Genomic DNA, 24,266 nt, shown 5'->3' with positions numbered 1-24,266 from the left:
GGACAACACTTAGAAATAAAGAAAATGGCTTGAATCTCATCAGGTATTGATGAAGTTAACAGACATGAAGCTTCCGGGCCATGCATCATGAGAAAGAGTGGTGCTTCGTGGTGGAAATATCTTGGGAATGAGGTGAGGATAGCCCCAACCTGTGGCAGGACAGAAAGGGGCGGAGGAGAATCGTGCTTCAAGTGGCTAAGGCAACATGGAGTTCTGCAGCAGGAGGAAAAACACTGCGAGGAGCCGAGGGGACTGGCGTCACCCTGTGCCCAGCAGCAAGAGACAGTGGGGCGCAGGAGAGTTTCAGCAGAAGCCTGTTAGACGAGGCTGGAGACCTCCAACAGCTCCCCATGTTCACTGGGCTCTCCTGATCTGCCCTAAGGAGAGGTGACAGAAGGGGGTAAGGCTTAAGGGAGGTGCAGTGGTGCTCCAGGCTCTCAGGGGAGCGTGCTGGAGGAGCTGGGTGGCCCCTTCCCAGGCTGGCAGCTCCTCCTGTACCTGCTGCTGCTGGGGGACCAGCGGGAAGGATGCTGCAGAGGATGCAGGCACACGGAACGGCGTTCAAGGGAGCGGAGCACCGACTGCTTTTTCTCGGGCTGGTAATTGCTCCCTGGAGCAAGGCTGTACATTGCACTGGTTGTTTTTTTTCCTCATTTCTTACCCACAGTCTATTTTGGGAACTGGTTTCTAATGCTTTTTTTTTAAAGCCATGGATGTACTTGCAGGGAAGACCTGTGCTTCCAAGAGTAAAAAGAGTCCAAGCCCAGCACAGACAGGCCTTGTCTTCCTGATCTTCTTTTTCTCCTAGTATAATTAACAGTAGCCAATTAGTCCAGCTGTTGCCTTGGCTCTTCTGCCACTTCAGGCACTGTTACCTCCGGGACCTTCACATGGGAAATGAGTTTTACAAACCTCAACACACTTCAGGGATTTGTTTTTACAGGAGCAGCTGTGTTCTTCAAAATATTGAAGAGTGTCTATGACATTAAGTAAAGATAAGTGCCAAGCTCAGCACCTGGGACAGAACATTCCCACACACTGGTACAGGCTGGGAAGGGATCGGCTGAGCAGGAGAAATGCTGAGAAGGACCTGGAGGTTACAGTGCACCTCAGGTTGAAGAAGACTCGCCACCGCTATGAGAAAGGCAAAGAACCAGCCTACGACGGCAGGAGATCCAAGGAAGCCCTCTAATTGGCACGAGAGGGAAATCAATAACCAGCACACACACACGTGTCACCGTGACCGCGGCCGTCTCCTGCCCTTCCTGCACGCTCTTAGCAGGAGTCCTATAACGTTACCGACGGGCAGCTTAACGCATCTCCTCCGTGCCGATCTCCTCCTCTCCCCCACCTCCGCTAACTCCGAGTCTGGGGACTCGGCCAGGATCAGTGTTAACTTTTCTGCCTGCTAGAACTGTGCTTAATTAAACATTTTAATTAAAATCTACAAGAGTGATTGCCCCTGTCATCCTCTGAAGGGAAGGCTAATAAAGTCCCTTTTATCCAGTCCAACGCGCGGCCCAAGGACGTGCTGCTGGGCAGCAGTCTTGGGTGGCAGCTGGAGAGTGTCTGTAAGGAACCAGGTCCTTACCTGCACCTGAGCAGCAACAGCCCGAGCAGAGCCAGAGCCTGGCACGGACACAGAACCCGGACACTTGGAAGCTTGGGCGTGGAGATGCAAACCACCCAGTCAAGTGACATCACTCACTGGGCTTCATTTCTTCAAAGGATTTGGGCCTCAGACCTTTGGAAAGACCTTCAAGGAACTGCTTTCACACTGCCAGCAACCTCGGTCAGCATCGGGGCTGGTGGTACACATCAAGCCCACCTCGCACCAGCTCCCTCCATCCTCCCGTGTCCTCCATGCCCCTTTCCCCGCTGCCTCCTCCCACTCCCCATCCAAGCGCCGGAGGGGCTGCAGCGGCACAGAGCGTTCTCTTAGCCCTCACCGTGATTGCAAGTGAAGTGTTTGAGCAGGATTTCAAAAGTTTTCTCCTTCAGTGCCCATCAAGAACAAACAAAGTATTTGTTGTTGGTGGACTAAAAAATTCATCAAAATAAAATAAAATCAAATCAGGAGCAGAAATGCACACATCTACATTTGAGTAAGCAGGGAGAGAACACACTTGGAAACTTTTTGATCAGAGCACAGAGTCTCAAATCCTGACAGAGAAAATGTATTCATAATTTATTAAAAAAATTTATAATTTATTTTAAAATTCATCTGACTCCTCTTTTTCTTTTTCTTTTTTTTTTTTTTTTTGGTCTCCCTTCTGACAAACAAGATTTTCTATAATTCCCGAGAAGGGTAACCAATGGAACAACAGTGCTGAAGGCCTGTCTCTGCTTTCAGAGGTTGGGAAGATGAAACGATTCAGCACCGGTGTCAGAGACACACCCCCCTCACCATGTCCCTGCTGCCCTAAACCCTCCCTGCTGCCCTAAACCCTCCCAGAGATGCTCCTGCATCCCAAAGCCCCCCTCCCCTCCGCAGAGGCTTTACAGACCCAAAGTATGAGCCCCCCTGACCCCCCAGCATCACTCCGCTGGTGCCCCCGACCTGTCGGGCAGGAGCATCGCAACCACCTCCCCGGCTGCCGGTGGGTACCACCGCCTCGCTGCGCTTTATCCAGCATTGAACCCCGGCTCTGACAGGTGAAATAAAGAAGCCAGGGCAGGAAGCTGCAGCTCTCAACCCTCCTGCTGCACTCTTTATCCGGGAAGATTATGAGGTTTACTGCTGCTTCTCCATTATCCTAAATAAAGCAGCCTTTCAAAATTGCTTCAGACATATTAGATCATGTACTTTTTACACTTCCAGAGACACTGGTTATAATATCTTTTTAACAGCACTGGGCAGAATCTATTTTCTTCTTCCACTGAGCTGAAAAATACTGTTTTCTCAAGGAAGAAGAAAAAGGAGGAGGAAAAAAAAGCTATTGATTTTGTTTAGGGTCAGAATAAAATATCATTGGAGTGGGTGTTGAAATCCTCAGCCACTAGTTATTTCCAAAGTGACAGTTTAGGCTGTGAAGATTTTTCTTGTGAAATAAAACAAAACAAATGAAACATTGTGTTCTTCTTCTATAGGTATACGTTGGAGGTTTCCACTGGCTCCAGATGGTTCCTGCTAGGTATATTTAGCATTTCAATCTATTCTCTTCCCATTCCCATCTCTGCTGGAGTTGATGCACGGCCAGAACTAAACCTTGCTGCCCATCCAGAGTCACACTATGCCATGGGGCAAAGAGAAATGCTACAGGCGGGATCTGGAGGCACGAGCCTCAAAACCACAAGCAGAACAGTAGCTGCCCCCTCCAACGGCTGAGGGATGCTGTCAGGTACCTGGCACGCCCGCGACGCAGCATCCCTCCAGCCGGGGCGGGCACCTCTCACGCTGCTTTTGAAGGGAAAATACCACCAGGAGCCCCCAGCCCCACAGCTCTCAGCTAGGTTTCACTTCTCCAAAGAGTCAGAAAATTAACTCCCATTTATATGCACAATCCACTTCCCTCTAATCTATCCACCTATCTCTGCTCTTCTGCTGGTACAAGAGATGAGTATTGGCTTTAAATACAATAATTTTGTTATAAATAAAGAACAGGCAACACTTTTGAAAAGGAAACCAGATGTCTACCTCCCTCTTCTTGCTTTCCGCGCCTCAGCATTGTGTGTGGGAGATAGAAACACGCCACTAGAATGAAGAGATCCGCAGGTCCCTGCCTTCCTCTCTCAATTTTATTTTATTTATTTAGATTTATGCAAATGCCGAAAGAGGTCACCTATCCATATGCTCTCAATGCCCTTGACGTAACTTTAAAATGCATCATAAAAATGCCCTGTGCACCGCAGTATAGCTCAGTATCACACACCACCAGGGAGGCAGGTAACAGAAAAGCCAAAATCCTCCCCCTCTGCAAACAGGTACGTTCCTTCCCCTGGCAAGCACCCGCACACACACGCACATTTTAGCTTCCATCAGCTCTTTCCCTTCCCCATCACCTTCTGTTCAGGGAAGCCACAACCCTCTTCCCCACACATCTGCTACTCCGCTCAACATCTGTCCCTCACCAGTCACTCCCTTCCCTCTTTCCGCAGCTTTGGGCAAAGCACCATCCAGGAGCCGCTCCTGCCACAACCCATCATCCTGCGCAGCAGCCAGAGGGACCATCCAAACCCTGCCATCTTCTTGCTCCTCTCCCTGCTTCTGAGCATGGTGGGCTTAGAAATCGCTTGGTTTCTAAGTGCTGCAACACAAGTGCTGCAAAAGCATCAAAACAGTTCATTCCAAAGTCTGACCTCATGGGAATGCCGAACTGGTCTCATGGTGCTACCATGTCCCAAGCAGGTCAAGATACCCCCGAGCACACAGAGGCTGTTGTGACACCAGGGGACGGTCTGCACTGTGCTCCTGCTTGCGACACTGCACCCACCCACACGACCTGAGCCACCAGCCAGACCAGTGCCCAGCAGCATTTTGGGCAGGAATGCCCTGCTTATGATACAAGCTGCCATGAGGAGATGAATTTTTAACTCCTAAACCTCCTGGAGCCAACCTTCAACCAGCAGCAGAGCTCCCCACTGCCGGCGCTTGCCTTCGAGATGCCACAGAATTTCTCCGCAGCAACTCTTCACGGTTCCCGGCCATTGCCCCTTGGGAACACACGCAAAGAGTGAACTAATGAGTCTATTAGACTTAATTAAGCTAATGTGAAATTATTTACTTAATCTGGGAAGATCTTATGATGGCGAGAAATCCCCACGGAAAAAAGCGTACAGCTGCCTCTCACGGTCTAGCGAAAAGCTCGCGAGCAACCGGTTGCAGAGACGCTCCACTGCACGGCAGCACGGGCGGTGCGAAGCGCGGGGCCCAGCTGAGCCCCTCCTGCAATGGGCTTTGGGCCACAGCACCAGCTCAAGGCACCTGGCTCTTCCAAGGCACGCCGACAGCCCCAGGAAAACCAGCCAGGAAGCCCCGGCCATCTTTCGCTTGCCATTTCCAAACGCCCATCGATCCCCAGCCAGCAAATCCATCCAAGTCTGGCAACTGGGTGGGAGAAGTTTTCAGAACTGGTTGGCCCCTCTCCCTCCCACGGACGGCGAGCATCCCTCATCCCCCAGCACCGCAGCCCGGCTGCACCTCACCGCCGCGGGCAAGAGCGGAGGGGGAGCACGCTGAGCAAAGGCTGCGGCGAGGAAAGGGGATTTTGCCTCGCACATTTTGCTCGCTTTTTTTTTTTTTTTTTCCTTAAAAAAAGCTTAACGCTTGCTTTGAATTCTTAATACGACTGAGTTCTTTTCGCCACTTACTTTGTTTTGTCATGCACTACATACAATTACACATCTCTAATCCGCAAATCCTCCCCCGACACCAGAACACGTGCCAAGCCTTTACTTTCCGCAGCCGCCGCATTAAAGGCCTTTCGAGACGAGCTCACATCACGGGGCGGCGGGATGCCCTTGCAGCACCCACAGCCACGATGCTCCGCACCTGGAAGCCCCCCACACCCCCAAGGGCCGGCGCTCGCCACAGCGATGCCCCGTCTCTCGCCCTGCGTAGTTTCCAGCCCCGGCATCGCAGCCGGGAGCCCTGGCTGGGATTAAGTCCTGCAGAAGGAGCCTCCCTCCATCGCAGCTGCGAGGAGCTCAGCTCAGCATCTCTCAGACGGAAATCACATTTCGTACATCTCCCACAGTGAATCAACTCACCAGTCAGATATTAGCTCAGCAAAAACTGGCAGGCAAATGATCTAATTAATAATCAGCACTATCAGTAGTTTCCGCTTTTCTCTGGCAGCCAAATAGGCGAGAGCTTCTCTGCAAATGGGAGGCACGGCTACCTGGGAAGGAGACGTGACTGTTCCCCCAAGGTCGGACAAGGGCAGCGGCAGCGCCAGCCAACAGCGCCCTGCTCAAAAGTCACCTCTTCACGTCACCTGCAAGGGGACACCGAAGCCTCGGTGGCCCCTCGTGACATCCGGGCAGGCAGAGCTGGCTCAGACCTTGGTTTCCCATCCACAACTGCTTCCACCAAACACAGGGAAACTGGAGCTATAGGCTATCCCAGTGCATAGATGACCGCTCGCTGGGCTCTTGCCTGCGAGGACCAACCTCTCATTCAAGCCCTAGAGGGTACCTTCTTGCACCCCAGCACCGCACGGCTGCCGTCCCCGCGGAGCACTTCCTATCGAGAGATAAATGGCCAGAGAATGGGCGCAAGGGCGAGAGTCTCCCTCTATGCAAAAAGCTTCACTGCAGCCTCGGAGACTCTCCCGACCCCACAAAGAAAAATAAGAAGGAAATAAGAGAGACATCAATTTCCAGAGCTCAGCGCCAAAATCCGGCCTTCGCTTTTGAAAGCGTAATTTATTCAAGCTGCTTTATTATTGCAGAACCCAGAGTAGACGGGGGATTATGAAGAGGTCACAGCTGGAGCAATAACAAAAATAATAAAAAATAGTTAAGTCGGGAGAGTATCTTGCGTGAGTTCATCAGGCATCAGGGAGACACCTTTTTCCGAGCCAAGGTGTTTCAAAGCAGACACAGAAAAGCATCCTGCCGCATCACCAACTTAACGCAGAAGAGGCATCAAACAAACCTTTGGGGGAGCGATGGGGATGGGGGCTTCACGCCCCCTCTGTTTGTGAACCCAATTAAACATATGTTGAGGAAAGGGTGTATGTATATTAGATTTTAATTAAGCAGTGTTAATTATAATCTATGAGATGTGCTTACTGCTTATCTGATAATTATGAGAAAGCCAATTTGGCTGCTGGCTTGTGACTAATTAAGTGGAATTAGTACTGATAATTATAGATTTAATTTTTGTTTGCCTTTATTGGCAATGGGGGCAAAGCAGCTTCGAGGGCTGGGTGGGGCAGGCGGGGAAGGGATGGGAAAAGCCATCGGAAAAGGTCACTGCACCAGGGACTTGGCCCAAAGAATGAGGACTCGCCTAGTATTTCCCAGCAAAAGTGGTTTTTCAATGGAAAAAACCCAATTTGGCATTAAAAAAAGAAAGTTTTGTGGAAACTGCTCGATGCAAACTTCTGCTAAAATTCAGCAGTTCTGTGGAAAGATTGGGCTGGGTTTTTGCCAGCCCATTGTATGGGCTGCTGGGGTCTCGGAAAAAACTTGAAATTTGGGCAATTCGGGGAGTTTAGCTTTTCCAGCCCACAGGGGGCAATTCCCTAGGGATCTCTCACCTTCCTCCCACACCTGCCATGACCCCAACTCCTGCTCACAACCTGCCAGCAAGAAAAAGGCAATTTTTGAACGCTCCTGACTTCCCTTTCCCCAGTGTAACTGATAGGCTATAAAATAAACATCAAATACTGCAAAAACTTCCCAAGCCCTGGGAAAAGGACTCGCATATTTTTCAGCGTGCCCACCGGTTGCTACCACTGCCTGGCTGCAAGCCTCCTCGAAATACGCATCTTCTTCCCCCTTCAAGCATGCATCGTGGTCACAGGCTGCCAAAGCGGCCCAAAACATTACAGGATAGCAAAGCTTTTGTAAGAGGCAAAGAATAAAAACACAAGGAAAGAGGAAAAAAAAAATAAATATATTGCAGCTGGATTTTTAAAAGGCCCAGATAAACTCGCAGCTGCACGACACCACGTGGAGCTATGCAAGCTAAGCTAATGATAATTAAATCTCCTGCTGCAGGGGTGAACAGAAATTTCACGCTAGGCCTGACACCCGGGATGACAGCTATCCTGGGAAAAGCCACAGCAGCACTGCAGGGCTGGAAAGTCGGCCCGCGGAGCCACTCTGCTCCCTTCCCACGCAAAACCCAGGCGAGCGCCGGAGCTGGAGATGCTCTGCCCGGCTCCCTCCTGCAAACCGCATCTCTCATCGCCAACACCAAGCTAAATAATACATGACAACAGGTATAAATTACAGGCAGGAAAGGAGGGGAGATGCTGCAGGCTGAATGCATTAAGGCAACAGCCCCACTGCAGCCTGACTCATTTGCGAGACCCCGCTGCATGGCGAGAGGGGTGGGGGGTGCCCCCTGCGGCACCCCCAGGTCACGGCGGGGCGAGCTCTGCGAGGACAGCTCGGTGCAGGGCTCAGCTCCAGGGAAAGCACCTGACCTGACTGCAAAGTGGCTTTTCACATCCAAAGCCAGGGCGTTCCCGGGAAGCAGCCCCGGGAAGCGGCTGCGGGACCCAAGCGCTCCTCTTTGCACGCCGGACGAGTCCCCGTCGCTGACCAAAATAGACACTTCACCCAGCTACTGCGCAGCTAAATTTGGTCCCCAATCCCCTGGATAGATGAACGCTGCACAAGGCCATTAGCCAGATCTCTTGTGTCACATCAGAAAACCTTCACCGTGGCATGCCAGGACGTGGCCCAGCAAGAAGCTCGCCCTCGCACCTCCCGAGGAAGAGGATGGTACGGAGGTGATGCTGCTGGAGGAAGCAGTCGTGAGACAAAACCCAAGTCCTGGCCACTTGTGAGCATTACAGACTATTTGCCAGACGGGCTAGCACACCGAGCTCTGTGGCGGCTGGTTATTAGGAGCAGCACAAGAGATTAAATGACAGCAAACTCACAATTTCTTTTTTTTTTTTTTTTTCCTTTTCTCATTTCAGCATCAACTCAAAAATTGGCCTGTTTACAAAGGGAAAAATTCCCCATGAGTCACGCAGTTTTCAGACAGAAAAAACAGCCAGCTTTTTTCTCATCAGCCTGAAGGACCAAAAAACACACACTCAGATGGACAAAATTTGACTTCATTCCTAATGATTCTTGGGGTCTGTGCAGCCACAGGCACCCCTAACAAACTCCCTCCGGGGTTTCCACCTGGAGCTGCGATCCAGCAGCGCATCAGGATCCACCACAACAGAGCATCACACTCAAGTGCGTTTGCTGAATCATTCATTCAGGCTCCTGCACTTAATTTCTCCACAATACATTTAATACCTTCGCTTCCTGTCCTAAAGAGCTGTGGGATTCACTGGGAGGAGAGTGCAGACAGCTTCTTTTCTGACCTCATGCTCAGCTCTGCAAGGAAATCGTTTGGATTTCCCTGATGAGCGCCAAGGTAAGAGAGGTCAGTATCTGGCCCTAGAGAGATAAATAATAGTTTAGAGACGACCCAGCTCCACGTCAGGATGTCTTGTTGAACACTTCTACCTGTGGTTGGCAAAGAATGAATTGCTGGGTGCTTACCTACCCCTCTGAAAAGACAAGAAACGGGGTTTTAAGAGGACAATGCTTCACAATACCAGGCATGCTGCTGGATAAGAAAAAGACAAGGCAGAAGCCAGGAGGTGGTAAAAGCTACAGCTTGCAATTTCATTGCACCTTCTCTACTCAATAAATGGGTTTCAGTCAGAGCATCTCTTCCATCCAACCCAAAAAAGGACCTGAAGGGCAAGTTGATTGCATTGATTGTGCATGCATTTTCCCGGCAGGGAAAGAGGCCCAGTCCCTCGCTGCTCCCATCCAAAGTATTCCACTTACTCATTACGGGAATATCGCCAGAGACTCCAGGGCCAGCAAGCGGGACGCTACAGGGAATTCATCGCTCTCTGAGTGCTAGGAACATTAAGAGAGAAGGCAGAGCACGGCTCAGCTCAGCCGCTTCCCCATCACAGCCACTGGCAGCCTATCACTTCTGCTGTGGGTTCTGACAGCCCCACGGGATCATTCTCACAGGGCTGTCATTAACCCTTCTCAAAATGGCACGTAGGAGCTTGCCCGCAGGGAGGGTGGCACAGATCTGCTGAGACAAACTCCTGCCCGCCGCCCAGCCGACGCTCAGTTCTGCCACCCCTCACACCTTACGTTTGCATCCTCCTTTTCCTCCCCAAGGAAGAAACTCCCTCTCCATCCTACCAAGACCCCTACAACCAGCTGCGACAACACTCAGGCATCCAGCCCCTGAGCCAAAACATCTCCTCTGCTGCTCCTAGGCTCCCCGCCACTGCAGGATCTCGTCGTGTACCCATCCCCACCCCTAAAATTCTGCCTCTCCTCCCTGAGGGGTCAGGGAAGAGTGCAAATCACTGTGGAAGCGCTGCCGGACTTGGTACGAGACCCAAACTCATCTCGGTAAGGTCAGCACTGCCATAGGGATACACTGGCTGGATGGCACTGCTGCCATCACCTAGCCTAAACCAGCCACAGCATGGGGCCAGCTGCAGAAACGGCGGGTCTGAGCCCAAATTTGACATCACACCCCAAAATCGGAGTAAAAGGCTGAATGCTAGGTTCACCTGTCATGCCCTTCACCTTCAGCCGCTCGGTCGTGTCCCCCCCACAGGGATGGCACATGTGGCCAGGAGGTGGGAAGCGGACATCCCGGAGCAGTGCCAGCCTCCCTGCTCCGCTGCCATCTCCGGAGGCAGTAATGATGGGCAGGAGACAGGGCAGGCTGGCAGCCTCCCAGCAGCGCTGCCCAGACCTGGGCAGATGGGGTCGGGGTACCTGGCTTTGCTAATTAACCCCCCGATGAAATCACCCGCCGACACAGCAGCGCGCTCCTTTAAGCGAGCCGCCTCCACTTCTCCCCGCAAGAGGCTGAGCCGTGCCTTGCCGTAGTGTCTTCGAAGGAGAAGGCTATCAGCTCAAAACAGCCGAGACCTTTAGCTCAAATCCATTAATCCTCTTTATTAAACCCGGGTCACCTCTGAGTCCTGGCAAATTAACCAGCATCTCCCCACTGCAAGTACATCAAGAGGAAAAGCGCGGTACAGCGCCTGTAATTTTCATGGACCAGGGCTCTGGGGTCAGAGGGCTTCCCGGGCTCCATTCTCTGCCTTTGTCAATTTAAAAGGGAACATCAGCTTGTTCTTGTATAAATTACGACAGAGCCAGAGCGGGGGCCCGGGGCAGTCACGGGGCGCTCTGCCGCCTGCAGCCGTGCCGGTGGCTCCTCTCCTGCCTGAGGACAGGAGCAGAGGACGGTGAGACCACGAGCACCGAGTCCCCCCCGAGGTGGAAAAATGGGGCTGGGGGCATCCTCCAAACACACCCTCCGAACAGCTGGGCAGCCAGGGTACCGCGCTTGGCATCCTCCAAGGCTACCTTGGCCACGTGCCTTCTCGCTGCTTCTAATAAATGGCACAGCCCCGGTGCCAGCCCAGCTGGGGAGCGAGAGAAAGAGAGACTGGAAGGGCTTTGCTCCAGCTCAGAAGTGGGTGGAAAATTGTTCCCTTGTTGCCTGAACTTTCACCATTTGAAACGTCTCCCCCTTTCTGTGCTATCCTGTTGGAGCCACTCTACTCTGAATACTCACCAAGCCAGCACCAAAGTGAGAGCGGCTCTATTTCTGAAGAGCCAAGGACATTTAGCTGAGCTGGAGAAGACCTGGGGCCAAATCCCTTATAAACACTAATTACACACCCAGCAGAAGAGCTCCAAAAAAGAAAGCCAGCCCAGCCTGGCCTGGGGAAGAATGACCCTGTGTGGGCTGAGGGATAAGGGCAGAGCAGGGACTGGCGGTCATAGCACTCCCTTCCTGGGATGCGACTCCTTCTGGCCCTAGAAACAGCATCCTCAAGGCAAGCAAGCTTTCAGAGCCAAGCAAAGAGTGCTCATACATTCTGTGGGTGAAGAAACAGACATTTTTCAAGGGGAAAAAAAAATGTGGGAAAATTTCCAAGCAGCTCTGTCTAGAAGCATCACATCTATTCCCCTAAGACAACTCCACACCATGGCACTTCCCAGCACGCTCTCCAGCCATAGCTCTACCACACGGCTATAAATCCACCAGCTTTGGCTGAAGTTGCTCCTGTTTTACACCCATTTAAGCCAGCAGAGACTGAGCTAGGGAACCGTGATCCAAACACCAGGATGCTCGCCCTTAACCCAGTCGGACAGCACTGGGTTTTTTATCACCTGGGCTTGAGTTACAGGTAGGATTAACATACGGCATCCGAAATCTCCTAGCCATCAGCTTGTAGCACAGCTTTAGTTTTTTATTAAAACCATCATTTCTTGCTGTATTTAATCACCGCAAGGTCATTTCAGTGACAGTTGTCAGCATCCCAGCCAAGGAACCAGAGGCGCAGAGCCCTGTCCCGCTGACCAGATAAAAGGAGGAGATGCTGGGTTTCGATTCCTTGTTTTCAATTGAGAGGTGCCCACCTCGGTGTGCAGATTAAGGCGTGGGTGGACCAATGTCAGCCCCCCACAGGCTGAGATGGGAAGCTGCTGCTCGCTCTGCTCATCAGGAGCCCCGAGGAGAGAAATTGCATAGTTCTCCCCGCGGCCCTCTGCCCACCTCGAACCAATTTCTGCTCCTTTTAATTCAATTCAGCTCCTCCTGACCTTGGCTGGCTGGAGTTGCAGAGTTTCTCTCAACAGATAGCACCAATTACAGAGGTGTGAAAATGGAAGGCTTTCAATTCGGAGAACAAACCCAAGAAACTGGGACTTTATTGAACTGAGAAACAGGGGGTGGGAAAGGGGGAACGGGCACGGGCTCAGAAATATTGCATGCGCTCACTCTAGAAACCAAATGCTTTGGCTGTTCCCTCCACAGGGGGAAGGAGACTGCTTCGCCTGGGAAGCGGCGCTGCCCCGAGGGCTGGGATGGCGAACGCTGCGAGAGGCAGAGGTTCAGACGAGCAGAGCCGATGGCACCCGGGGACCAGGGATGCAAAACCCATCCGCTGCATCCCTGGCATCATGCCTCACTCGTTAGCGGCTGCAAGCTGGTGCTTTCACGTGCATTCCCCAGCGGGCTGATTTCAGACTCCCGAAATCATAGACGACAGATCTGACATCAACTGAGTTTGCTTTCCCGCAGCGGATGGAGGCTAGATTGAATCTGCAGCATCTGCAGACAATCCATACCATTAGGCTCAGCAGCACCTTCAGCCGCAACACCTCTTTAGAGTAACGCCACTTTTTGTCCACCTACCAAGCTACTGCCAGCCAAGGACTGCTGGGCCAAGGCTCTGGAAACCCACGCCCCGACTGCCAGCGTGAGCCCGGTTAGATCTGGGCAGGAGGGCTCGGGCAGGATCACTTAGCTGACTGCCTCGGCAGAGAGATACAACACACGGACAGTCTTTACAAAAACCGCCTTCCTACTGCACAGTACAACCTGTGAGGATCAGAGAGTCCCCAGACAAAAGCAGGGGATGTTCAGTTCACGGGAAGGAGGCAGAGACGAGCACCTCCCCGGGCTGAGCTCACTGAAGCTCTTTGCCCAATATGCGCCAATTCTAAAAAAAAAAAAAAAAAAACCCACAACAAAAAAAAAAACCCAAAACCTAAAGCAAGAAGTCCTCGATGCCTGAGAGAGAAAAAAGGGCTACTCTCATGCAAAGCAGCACCACCGAGTACGGTCCCCCATCATCTCTGGACACTTCCAGGCATTTCACGGGCTGGAAGGATGCAGAAAAGCCTCCCCCAGACCCAAGAACTCCCCTTTCCAGTCCTGACCCAGCTGGTCAGACCATCTCCATCAGCACAACACCCATGTACCAACCAAGCCCAGCGTCTCCCTTTGATCCGGATGCGACCCCTCCCCAACAAAGACAACCTCCCGCCGCAAAGCTCTGCCTTCCGGGCCAAGGCACAAAGAGCAAACAGGTCCTCCCTGCCTGGATTTTGGGCAACTGCCCAGCTGGCTGGCGCCTCTGAGCAGGCTCAGCATCCCCACTCGGAGGCATCCTCCAAAGCCTCGGAGCTGGGGGGCCACTGAAATGAAGCAGTGGCTCGTTTGGGCCTCTCTTTCAAGAGTCTGCACAACTCAGCGGGACTCTCAACAGCTCAGAGGCAGGTGGTTTTAAAGCCAGTGCACAGCACCTCCCGTAGCTCCAGCCAAGCTGTGACCGTGGCTCCCCCCAACGCCTGCCCATAAATCCTCCAACCCAGTAAACAGTCGAATTACGGCTCCCCGCCATTGCTTAGCTGCTTTTGACACTAATTGCTCTGCCGAGTGTGTGCAACTGGCAACACCTTATTAAAAGTGAAATATATTACACTGTCCACTTATTGCTACTTTATAAAGATAAAGTATCCCAAAGATACGGAAAGGCATTGACTCTCGGCCTTGGAGCAGCCGGCGGATGCTGCAGCGCACAAAGCAGACGCAGGGCAGGCGTCGCCGGGACATATGTGCGCTCTCCATTAAATTGCAAAGAGCATTTCCATTTGGAGCCCAAGGGTTGAGTGAAGAGCGTGCTTGAGAATTTCTTCTCTGTTCATCTCCTGGTTTCAACTCAGAGATCATCACTCTCAGACCTTGGGGGAAGTCAGGCAGAGATCAGACATGAAAGGGCGAGGGGATCAAGCACACGCTGCCCTCCTGCCTACTTCAAGAGGAGCAGGGGGTGCCCATCAACTCACAAAGCCAGACTAAGTCTCTGGCTAATCGTGAATTCACGTTTGTCTACCTCCAGACACCGCTGCCTGAAGCGTGGTACAGCCTCTCCTGTCAGTGACACTAACCAGGGCATCAGTGGCTCTGACAGTCATGTAAGTGCAAGCCCAAGAGCCCCATGATGCTCCCAGCTCCACATCAGCCCAACACAGGGATTTTACGACCCAACGGATTGATCTCACACTCTTTCTCCTGTGTTTCTCAAAGGAGGAAGCCAAAATTCACTGGTTTCACCCCGAAAAACATGCAGAAACCTGCACTTCAGATTTGGAGCTACAGCAAGGACGTGTCTTTTAACACATGTCTCTGCACATGCCTCGGGTAAATCACTTTCCCTCTTTATTCCTTGGCTTCCCTGTCTGCAAAAACAGGAACAACAAAATTTCTCTTCTCCATGAAGTGTTTTAAGATCTACTGGAAATAACCACTACGCAAGACTGAGACCTGATACCACCAAGTTTCAGTAATCAATGTTTCAATCCAGTCCCTCAGGCCTCGTCTCACCAGGTAATTTTGGGACAATTTTTGATTTTGTTTTGAATTGGTAGGCTATTTCTGGTTGGGAACACAACAGGCAGCAGAAGACAGGAGGAAGGCGGGCACGGGGGATGCCATCAAAGGCACTTTTGCAGCCCGCGGTGCTCACAAAGAGATGATGTGTGGGGAGGGCACAGAAAACCACCCACGTGGGAGGAAAAAACCAGCTTCTGGGGATTTATTTTCAGTAAAATAGAGACATTCCTCACGTACATCACAAAAGTCATTATGTCTACATCCCTCCTGTACTGTGGAGAGTAACTGCTATTATTGATCACTTACTGGTCATTTCCCGTGAGGCAAAGACAGCAGACCCACCTCCCACCAGCTCTGAGGACCACAGGGCAGAGAAATACAGCCTGCATTGCGCTTTGATTCCTGAAGGAAATGGCATGTCCTAAGCAACAGATTTGAAATATCCAGACTCTTTGGTTCAACAAGTTCAAATCCAAGCAGGATCAATACCTTCTCACTCCTGAGGTATCAGCAGGTAATTGGGTATCATGCAGTGATGAGCAACCTAGTTTGCTCAGAAGCTGCCAACTTTAATCTTCATCCATTCCTGGTACATAGAATGGAGAGGGAGGAACAGATCAAAGCAGAACAGATCAAATTCAGCTGCATTTGGATCCAAATTGAAGAAAAAAGGACTCATTCTTAAGCAAAATGGCTTGGGCTTCTAAGGTTCAACATCTTGAGAGGACTGAAGTAGAACACAACACAGAGAAGTTGCCACCTCTCCCGTGCAGCCACCTGCAACCCCAGCGCTGCCTCCCTTGGGTTTTAGGCTGCTCCTGACACCCTGACTTTGCAACAGAGGTCTCTCCAATTTCACACTGCGGCATTTCACCACCTCAACCTCTACCGATGCCCTCTTTCAGCTCATGGACACCCTACCCCAGACCCCTCCCTGCTATTCCATTTCCAACCCCATGGACATTTCAGCAAAGGGGCTCCCAAGTGCCCATGTCGCTTTGCCCCATGGCACCAAGCCTGCTGCTGGCTCCACTGAGGGGCGAGGAGATGCTGGTGCACGCTTCGCAAGCGGGAAGGTCCCACCTGGCTACAGGAGGTTGACACCCCATCCATGGAAGGGAGAGGAGGCAAGGTAGATGGATGGGCAGAAAGAGACAGAAAAGCACCACGGGCAGCAGGACAACCTATCTGGCAGACCTCCCCGCCGATCAAAGCTAACTTTGCTTAGAGGTTTTGACATCTGATTAATTACGTCGCGCTGGCTCGCCTCGAAAGGTTGCGTTTCCGGCAGCCCTCGCCTTGCATCCTCGCAGTGTTTGGCGGCCGAGCCCGCTCCCCTGGTGCCAGCAGAGGAGGGGACAGCGGGAAGGTGGCTTTGCCAAACGTCCCGGCCCATCCCTGGGAGGCAGGAGATAAGGAGGGCGAGGGACGGCCGGGGACAGAGCCCCTTTGTCTGCAGTGCCTTTTGTCACGGGTAGATAGGAGGAGGCTGCCTCGCGCTGACATTTCGGTGACCAAATTAAAATGCGCCGCCACGGAGACTAAATGTCATTAGCCTCATTAGAAGTGATCGCATTAAAGTAAACAACAACAACAAAAAATTAAAGTAGAAATTAGCCAACGCCATCAAATAAAATAAATCCACGGGCAGATCTGGTGGGGACCACGCAGCCGATGCCAACGGCGATCGCCTGGATCGCTGAGCCAGGGAAGGGGCACGGCAGGAGCAGCCAAGGTCTCCGTGGGCTCTGCTGCCACCCAGGAACGTGCTGAGACAGGCCCAGCCGTGAGGTGACCCCAAACGTAGCTGTCTGTTTGGGCTCAGTCTACAGGGTCCTTTGGGATTCATTTCCAGACAGTTTCAGGATGCTCTGCACAGGCTGGCTCTAAGGACCCTAATGCCCGTGTCCCCTGGGGCCGCACCTCTGCCAGCAGCTGCACCACGATGGACACCCCCCGTGGGCGCTGCTCTAACAGGGAATTTTTTAGCAGCATCCAGGTTTCTCTCAGATGCTTCTCACTCCATTACTGGCCAACACCAACCACGTTTCTCTTATGCGCTGTGACAGGACTGCCGCACAAGGTGGAAGGCTTGGCGACAGCAGCGCTGGTGTGCCCTTGTAAAGAGAGGAATTTTTCCTCTAACCCCTCTTGCTATGCAAACGCCATTTCCTTTGGGGCGGGAGAAGTCATCAGAAGGCCCTTGCAAGATCCTGCTTATGACAGAGCAGATTTGAAAGCCCAGAGATCTCCTTCCCCCTCCTTCCCTTCTGTCAAAAATTATAATCATCATTTTCCAGCTTGCTGAACAATCAAAGTGTGGCCTATATTCGCTGGAGCTCCTTCCACACGCCACATGCATAGCAACAAGTCCAGGAAACAAAAGCCAGAAGTAAACAGTTGAGCAAGAGGAGGCGATGGGCTGGCAGGTGGACAGCTGAGGAACGCTGCTTGGAAAGCACGTTGTGGGGCGCAGGCAGCCAGGCTCCCCGCCCACAATCACCAGTTTGGAGCTACTCTGAGGACCTGAAGCCCCATGGGAAGACCTCTTCTTCCATGCTCTGCAAGGAGCACGGGAAGAAATGCGCCTGGGCAATTTGGTTAGTGGAAATGGCAACGGTCCTGCTGTACCAGAAGGAAGCCCAAGCCCTCCTGCTGCAGGTTCAGCTGGTCCTCGTGCGGCTCAGGAGCCATGAGGAGCTCCATGGGCTGAGCCGTGAAGGATGAAGCCACGTCAAGCACAGGCAACCCCAGCTGCCCCCCTGGGAAGCTTGTATCCTCTGCATAAAACCCCACCGGCACATTAGCTTTGGTCAACACAACAGACGCTCCCCGTGATTTTGCTGTCCAGACAGTCTGAGCTGAGGAGGTCCGGTCCCAGCACCCCATTCCTGAAGCATGGAGCTCACAGGGAGGTTTGCTGGGCTACCCCTTCCCTGCAGTGTGCAGCCCGCTTCAATCTCCAGAGCTGTCAATCCAGCACTTTTCACTAGCGCTGAATTCACAGAAAAGTAAATCTAAAAATATCTATTCTTTTTCCCCCTTCCTTGCCTCATCTCACACGTGTTCTGCACGCACATGACTCTGCCGCACAGGCAACAGGTCCAACTTCCCCAAAACAGCTCCTCCCTATGAGGCTGCTCTCGGTACTGATGCAATGGTGGGTCTCTGCAGCTAGCTGAGCCTTGGTGCCCAAGGCTGATGTGTCCATCTGGGAAACTCAGCTCATGGAGACAGATCCAGGACACGAGACCCACGAGAAGCACCAAGTCCCCTTTCCAGAAATCCCCTGAAACCACAGTCTCTGCTTGCTGCGAACGTGCAGGCACTCCCTGCTTCAGATGATCCTGAAGAGACACCTCCTTTGCAAAACACTCTCCCCTGGCCCTGCCAAAAGAAGCCAAACACCTCCGCACGACCCAGACCAATGCCTCATACCACTGCCCTCCACCACGCCACACTCTCTGAGCTGAAGCTGGGACTAGAGGGAGAGCCCACCAGCCCCAAGGCCCTGCGTGGCTGGACTCCACAATGCCTGGGCTCACGTCACCACCGGTTCACAAGGGCAATGCATCCCCTGCCATTCCCACCTCTCTAGACGGAGCAAGCCACCTTGCTTGGTCACCCTTAGAGGGTGATAATACAGTCCCAGAGCTTTTGAGAAGCAGGCAGGGAAGTGTTTCTTTCCTCTAAGCATGAAACGAAGAGGAGTTCCCTGGAAAAACCCACCCACTGAGCAGCAAGTGTCAAAGCCACCTCTGTATGTGCTGTTGCCGCATTGGTAATTATAAGTACCATGCCTTCATTAGGGAAAGGGAGAGATGACTGGGAGGCAAGGAAATTTGCAGCAGAGCTGTTATTATTTTTAAGTTTAAACAAAAAGAAGCGTGACAGCTGAGATCATTCCCCATCCTGCACATGCCAGCAGCTGAGAGCATCTTGGGGGATGCCCAGGCTCAAAGGTAAGAAGGGACGGGGACCAGTGTCCGGCTTGGCCTAACTGGGGAACAGAAAAGGACAGGGCTGCAAAGCCCAGGCCGACCACAGGGTCATGAAGCATGTCACAGGAAAAAAATCACAAGTTTTGCTCTGTCCCCACCTGCCTGCAGCAAAAGGATCCTCCTGGGTACCCTGCTCCCCCCTGTAAAAACGCTGGGCTTCGTCGCAGCACCCCGGCATCTTCCTTCCCCGTGCCTCACCCAGAGACTTTGGTTTCTAACCAAGCAGAGCGCAAACTTCAAATTGCATATTCAAGTGCAAAATATGAACACAGCTGTTTACGCAGCTCAAAATTCGCCATAACCAAATATTCAAGCCTTTGGGGAAGATTTTCAAAGGCACCGGTTAAGGCACCCAGCTCCCATCAGTGCCTTTGAAACATCTCTCCTTTTTCAGTTTCTCACAGAGATTCGCACCAGCAAAAGCTCCTCCACCCGGCCGTCTGCAACTAGTGAATGCACAAAGGAGACACTGTCAAAGAGAAGCTGCTGGAAAATGCAAAGCAAGGTTCACCACTTTCGGGCATCCTGGAAGGCAGCTGCCGGAGCCACCAGCCTCGAAACCCACAGCACCCAGAGCAAATTGTTCTGAAAACCTGCGCGGCGGGGATTTGCACGGAGCAAAAGCTGCGTGTGCCTGTCCTGCCATCACGCTCCCTCCCCATGTCACTCACAAAACATCCTCAGAAAGAACGACACCGACATTGTCCCAGGAGCCAGGGGGTGGAGGGATCGACCTCCGACAGGGCAACAACAGCCCAAGGCTCAGGCAGAGGAAGACCAGAAATTGGTTTTGGGCTCACACCCATCGGTGCAGGCTCTCCATCCTGCTAGGACCTCTGCCCCAGCATCTCTGACTGATGGGAGTATGGATGGCCACAGTGCCTTATTCACTACTACCCCCAGCCTTTGGAAGAGCACAGAAAATCCCTTTAAGTCCCTCTCGCTCATATTGAAATGACACTAAAGCGGAACTAATGTGCTCCAGGTGCTTATTCTTGGGCTTAGTCGCAGGGATCAGGAGCCCTCCGCCGGTCTGGCATCCCCGCTGCAAAGAGGTGATGGCCACGTCACAGGCGGTGGTGGCAGCAGGAAAGCACGCTCCTGTGGCAGAGGCTCCGTACTCAGAAGGGATGGAAAGATGTTTTTAACTCCTGCAGTGTCTGTTTCTTAACTTTAGACTGGATTTACAACCACCACCAAGGCCATGCTGCCCAAGCAAGGAGGAGGCAGGGCAGAAAAGGGGTTGCACAGCCTGAGTCTCCGGGAGGGATGCAGAAAAAGTAGGTCCCGGGTGCAAGGGGTGATGGCAGAGCACTGGGGGACTCTCCAAGCTTTATCCTGGCCCCAAGGCCCAAGGAGCAGTGAAAAATGGAATCGTCCACCTCACCCTTCGCTGACACATTTCTGACCTCTGAAAGGAGCCGCTGCCATGACAAGTCATTTCGCCAAGCCAGCAAAGGCAGCAATATAAACGTCTGAAGAAGCTGATGTGCATTGATTTTTGCCACCTGTAGAGCCATGATGTCACACCGTCAGTGCAGATGAGCCAAACGGACTCCCCCCCTGCCCCAAATTCATTCTCCAGTGCAACACAGCCCACCCTGGTACATCGCAAAACAACAGCACCCAAAATGTGCAGCAGTTCAAAGCATTTGCCAATAGCTTGACAACTAAATTACCCACTCCACCTCCCCATCCTGCAGCACTGGGCTCATTAAAAATCCTCAGCATCCTTCCCATCAGAATGAGCCCACCTCAGAGAGCAACTGCTGTCCCACCCCCCCCACCCCCCCCCAAGGCACCAGATGACTACAGCATTAAGCCTTTGAAATTATTTTGGATAGAAACTTGTCTTACAAAGAAATAAAAAGCTGCAGAGCATGAGGCTATGTATGACCAGAGGGGTCACGGTTTCATTATTGCATTAACCTTTCGTGTCTTTAGATTCCACAAGAGTAAATTGGCAACAAGACGACACGAGCCCCAATGGGAAAAACGCATCTTTCCTAACAAAAGTAAGAGGCAGGGGGGGTGGGGGGGGGAGAACAGAGGTGGAAGCGAGAGAAAGAGGAAAAAACTGGCAAATAAGCCATTACAGCTAATAATAACTTTGCGATGCTATTTTCTGCAGGAGCCTTCAAGTTGTGATGTTTCCCTTCACTCTAATTACACCTTCTAAAAGCTGGTTCCCTTCTCACTTTAACTACCCCGTGCAGAACTCCCGCAGGATTCGGATAAAAACGGAGACGGAAAGAGTTCACACTTCACAAACAGCCTCTGCATATCCCAGGGGAGCATCACCTGCATAAAACACGTGGGATTACACTTGCAAATAATAAACAGCCCCAAAAAAACCACTCTGGGAAGGTGCAGGATCCAAGCGTCAGCAGGGACCATTCGACTTCCCTCTGCACCGGCTGCCATCCAGGGAGACTTTGCCAACACGACTTGTGTTACAGCCCACGGCAGCGAAACCACAACTGAAATCAGTGCTGTGGCCAGGCTGGGCAGGGAGGGAAAACGTCCAACCTCTGCAAGCCGTGCAAAAACAAAAAGGAGAGGAGATGTTCAAATCCCGTGCTTCAAGGCAGAAAGCGGTCAGTGTCGGGGCAGAAAGGCAAAGCACCAAGCAGCCAGCCCAGCACACTGGAATATTTCCCTCCCTCTACTGCAGGCAGCAGGGTTCGGCTTGATGGATTAACGGCTGAGCCCAGCTGGGCAAAGTCCTGGGCTGGTTTGGCTCAGGGGACATTCAAAGCCAAAGCAGATATTGCTGCTTAATAGAAGTAAGAAGGGAAAGCTACAACCGCATAAACGAGGATCAAGAAACCTCTCCCAAGTCACCAGGGGCTTAAAAAGCATGGGCCTTTTCCTTCCCTTGCACACAGAGACGTCAGAGCCAGCCCAGGCCTTGGGCCAAACAGCCACATCCCCAGGAAACGGCAGCAGGGCACGAGCAAACCGCAAATGCTCCATGCCAGGTCTCTGCCAGCTCCCGCAGCTTAAGGACACCTTGATGACAGCCCATCAAGTGTCACACGTCCTTCCCATTGGACCTGCACGGCTGCCTTGCATCCGTTTCTTTGCAATTTTGACCCAGAGGAACCCCACCTAGCAAGAGGGTGAATGAGCCAACGCTGTGCTCGGCACAATGCTGGTGATGCAAGCTGCCCCCACGCCAGCCACGACTGCCTTATCTTGCTCAAGACAGTATTTTCAATAAAAACCCCCTCGCATTCGGCAAAGCCAGGCAGCCCACTCAGCCGCATCATCCTTCCCGTGCTCACGTGCTGAACTATAGGTGCACCATTTTGGTTCAAGGCTGTGCTGAAGAGCTGGAGGCATTGCTGCCAGAGGTCCTCCACCAGCGCTCCTCAACCAGCTGACGCACACCCCAGGAGACAGCGCTGGTTCCCCCAGGGCTGACGCACATCAGAGCCCCCTGCAATCCCACGGAGCATCAGTGGTACCCGGCCCCAGGAGCTCTTATACCTGCTGACTACTCTGCCATGGGTCCCCGGGGTGTGGATGGTCCCGTGGCACAAGCTTCTGCAAGCAAGGATTAGCCTGAGTCCCCTCGTGTTCATCACAGCTGTGGAAAGGGCTGTTTTCCAGCTGTGACACAGCTAACCTCTCCCCCGCCAGCCTCATCCTCTTCCCACACATGCCAGCTCTACACAGCAAAGCACTGTAACTAAACCATGGAAAGCTGCTGAAATTATAGCCGTGCCTCTTCCCTGCCCTCCCGAGTCCAACATAATTCTCACTGACAGTCATGAAAAACACATGTTGGGTGAAGACTGGATCTGAACCTCAACACCCAGTCCCCATCTGCTTGCACAGTGACCGTAATCTTTTCAGCTGCTAAAAGTGCACATCATCGTCAAAAAAATGCCAGTGACTTTTCCCCCCCGCCCCCGGCGTGCAGCTCTGCTGTCAGCCCCCATCGCTCCCTCCCCACGGATGCAGTGCAGGGCTGCCCCGCCGTGACCCACCCGCCAAGCATCAGCACGGAGCCAGCGCTGGATCCAAACCCAGCGTCTGCCCCCTCATCCTCCCCTGGCCAGCCGTGGGGACGAGGCCAACCCACATTTCAGGAGCCACCTGCTCGGCTTGCGGAGGTTGCAGCACCTCCGCTGCAGCCCGACGTGGTCCCCTCCGGGTGCCCAGATCGGGGGGTTCGTTATCACTTTGCAAAAGGCAGTGAGGGGCAGGCACCCGAGTTTGCCTGGCAGGAATCAGGGCAGCAGGGATGAGGGGGAGCACGGGGAATAGCATGACAGCTCAGGAGAGAGGGAAGGCACAGGAGGTGCCCAACTTTGAAGGGGAAAAGCTCCGTGACCTCATCATTTACAGCCAGAGGTTGCCCAAAGGGACAGACTCTGCCCAGCCCAGGGGCTGCCGTGCAATCCCAGGCAGCCCCCACCGCAGGTGCTCGGGTGCGTGCGGCTCGGTGCCCGCCCGGGGGGCCAGCCCTGCCGCGGGGGGACAGGCACGGCTGTTTGAACCCCACTGCCTGGGAGCGCTTGGCAATTCCCTGCTGCAGAGCAACTCGCTGCCTGCCTGCATGTGTGCGTTCGTGCGCAATGTGCATGAAGTCCGGGTCCCTCGCCGCTTGGCTTTCCCACCCCGCGAGCCGATACCCTCCCATCCCCTGGAGAAAAAGCTTTTTTTGCACTACCTGGGATGAAGAGCAGGGCAGTTGTGGCCGTGAAGACGATCCAGCAGGCAGGATGGTACATCTTGGAGCTGCGGTAGACTAGCGGCTGATTTGCTTGCTGTTTGCTGCTTGCTGCCGCCGCCGCTGCTTTCGTCTGCGTTGAATTCTGAGCAGGTTTAAATCCAATGTTTGCAGAGGGAGGGAGACTGAGTTAGCGAGCTAGAGAGAGAGAGAGAGACGGGAGCAGGCAGTCAGTGTCTCTGATTTTTCCTTGCACACACACACACGCACACACGCACACACACACGCACACAACTAGCAGAAGGAGCACCAGGCTCCGTGCGTGCACTGGGGAAGGCAGACCTCCTACCAGGCACCCATTGGTTCGAGATGCTGACTGACACACGCACACTGGCTCTTCTGCGGGTCTCACTCTGCAACCAGGGAGTTAAATGCGGGCACCGACCCCCTGAGCATCCCTCCCAGCGGTACCCAGGATGGAGGGAGCAGCCCCTCCCCACTGTCCCACCGACTCCTTGTGCGCTAGCCACCTGCAAAGGGGCTGGCAAATATTTTGCCCTCAGGCTGGAGCCGGACGGTGGGGCAGCCCCAGGCTTCAGCCCTTGGCTCGCCCCTGCCCCTCTGCGGGCTCCGCTCCCCTCCCCGGGAAGCCACCGGCAGCTCTGCCTACTGCCGAGAGAGGCATAACCGGCGTGCAATCCAAGCTTTTTAGCATGAGTGG

The 24,266-nt window shown here is 53.0% G+C and overlaps 1 protein-coding gene across 1 annotated transcript in view; it reads right to left on the bottom strand.

Annotated features, from left to right (window-relative positions):
- Nucleotides 1-23,606, bottom strand: part of LOC104350293 (opioid-binding protein/cell adhesion molecule homolog) — a 285,972-nt gene extending 262,366 nt beyond the window's left edge. Inside the window, exon 1 of the mRNA XM_086476882.1 lies at nucleotides 23,546-23,606. Within this exon, the coding sequence (XP_086333008.1) occupies nucleotides 23,546-23,606 (61 nt within the window). The remainder of the gene's footprint in view (nucleotides 1-23,545) is intronic.
- Nucleotides 23,607-24,266: the final 660 nt, after the last annotated feature.

The sequence above is a fragment of the Leptosomus discolor genome, chromosome 22 (genome assembly GCF_034619465.1).
Source record: "Leptosomus discolor isolate bLepDis1 chromosome 22, bLepDis1.hap2, whole genome shotgun sequence".
In the NCBI taxonomy this organism is placed as follows: domain Eukaryota; kingdom Metazoa; phylum Chordata; class Aves; order Leptosomiformes; family Leptosomidae; genus Leptosomus; species Leptosomus discolor.
Note: the sequence above shows the minus strand (reverse complement) of the source record. Positions and strands in the feature narration are given on the sequence as shown.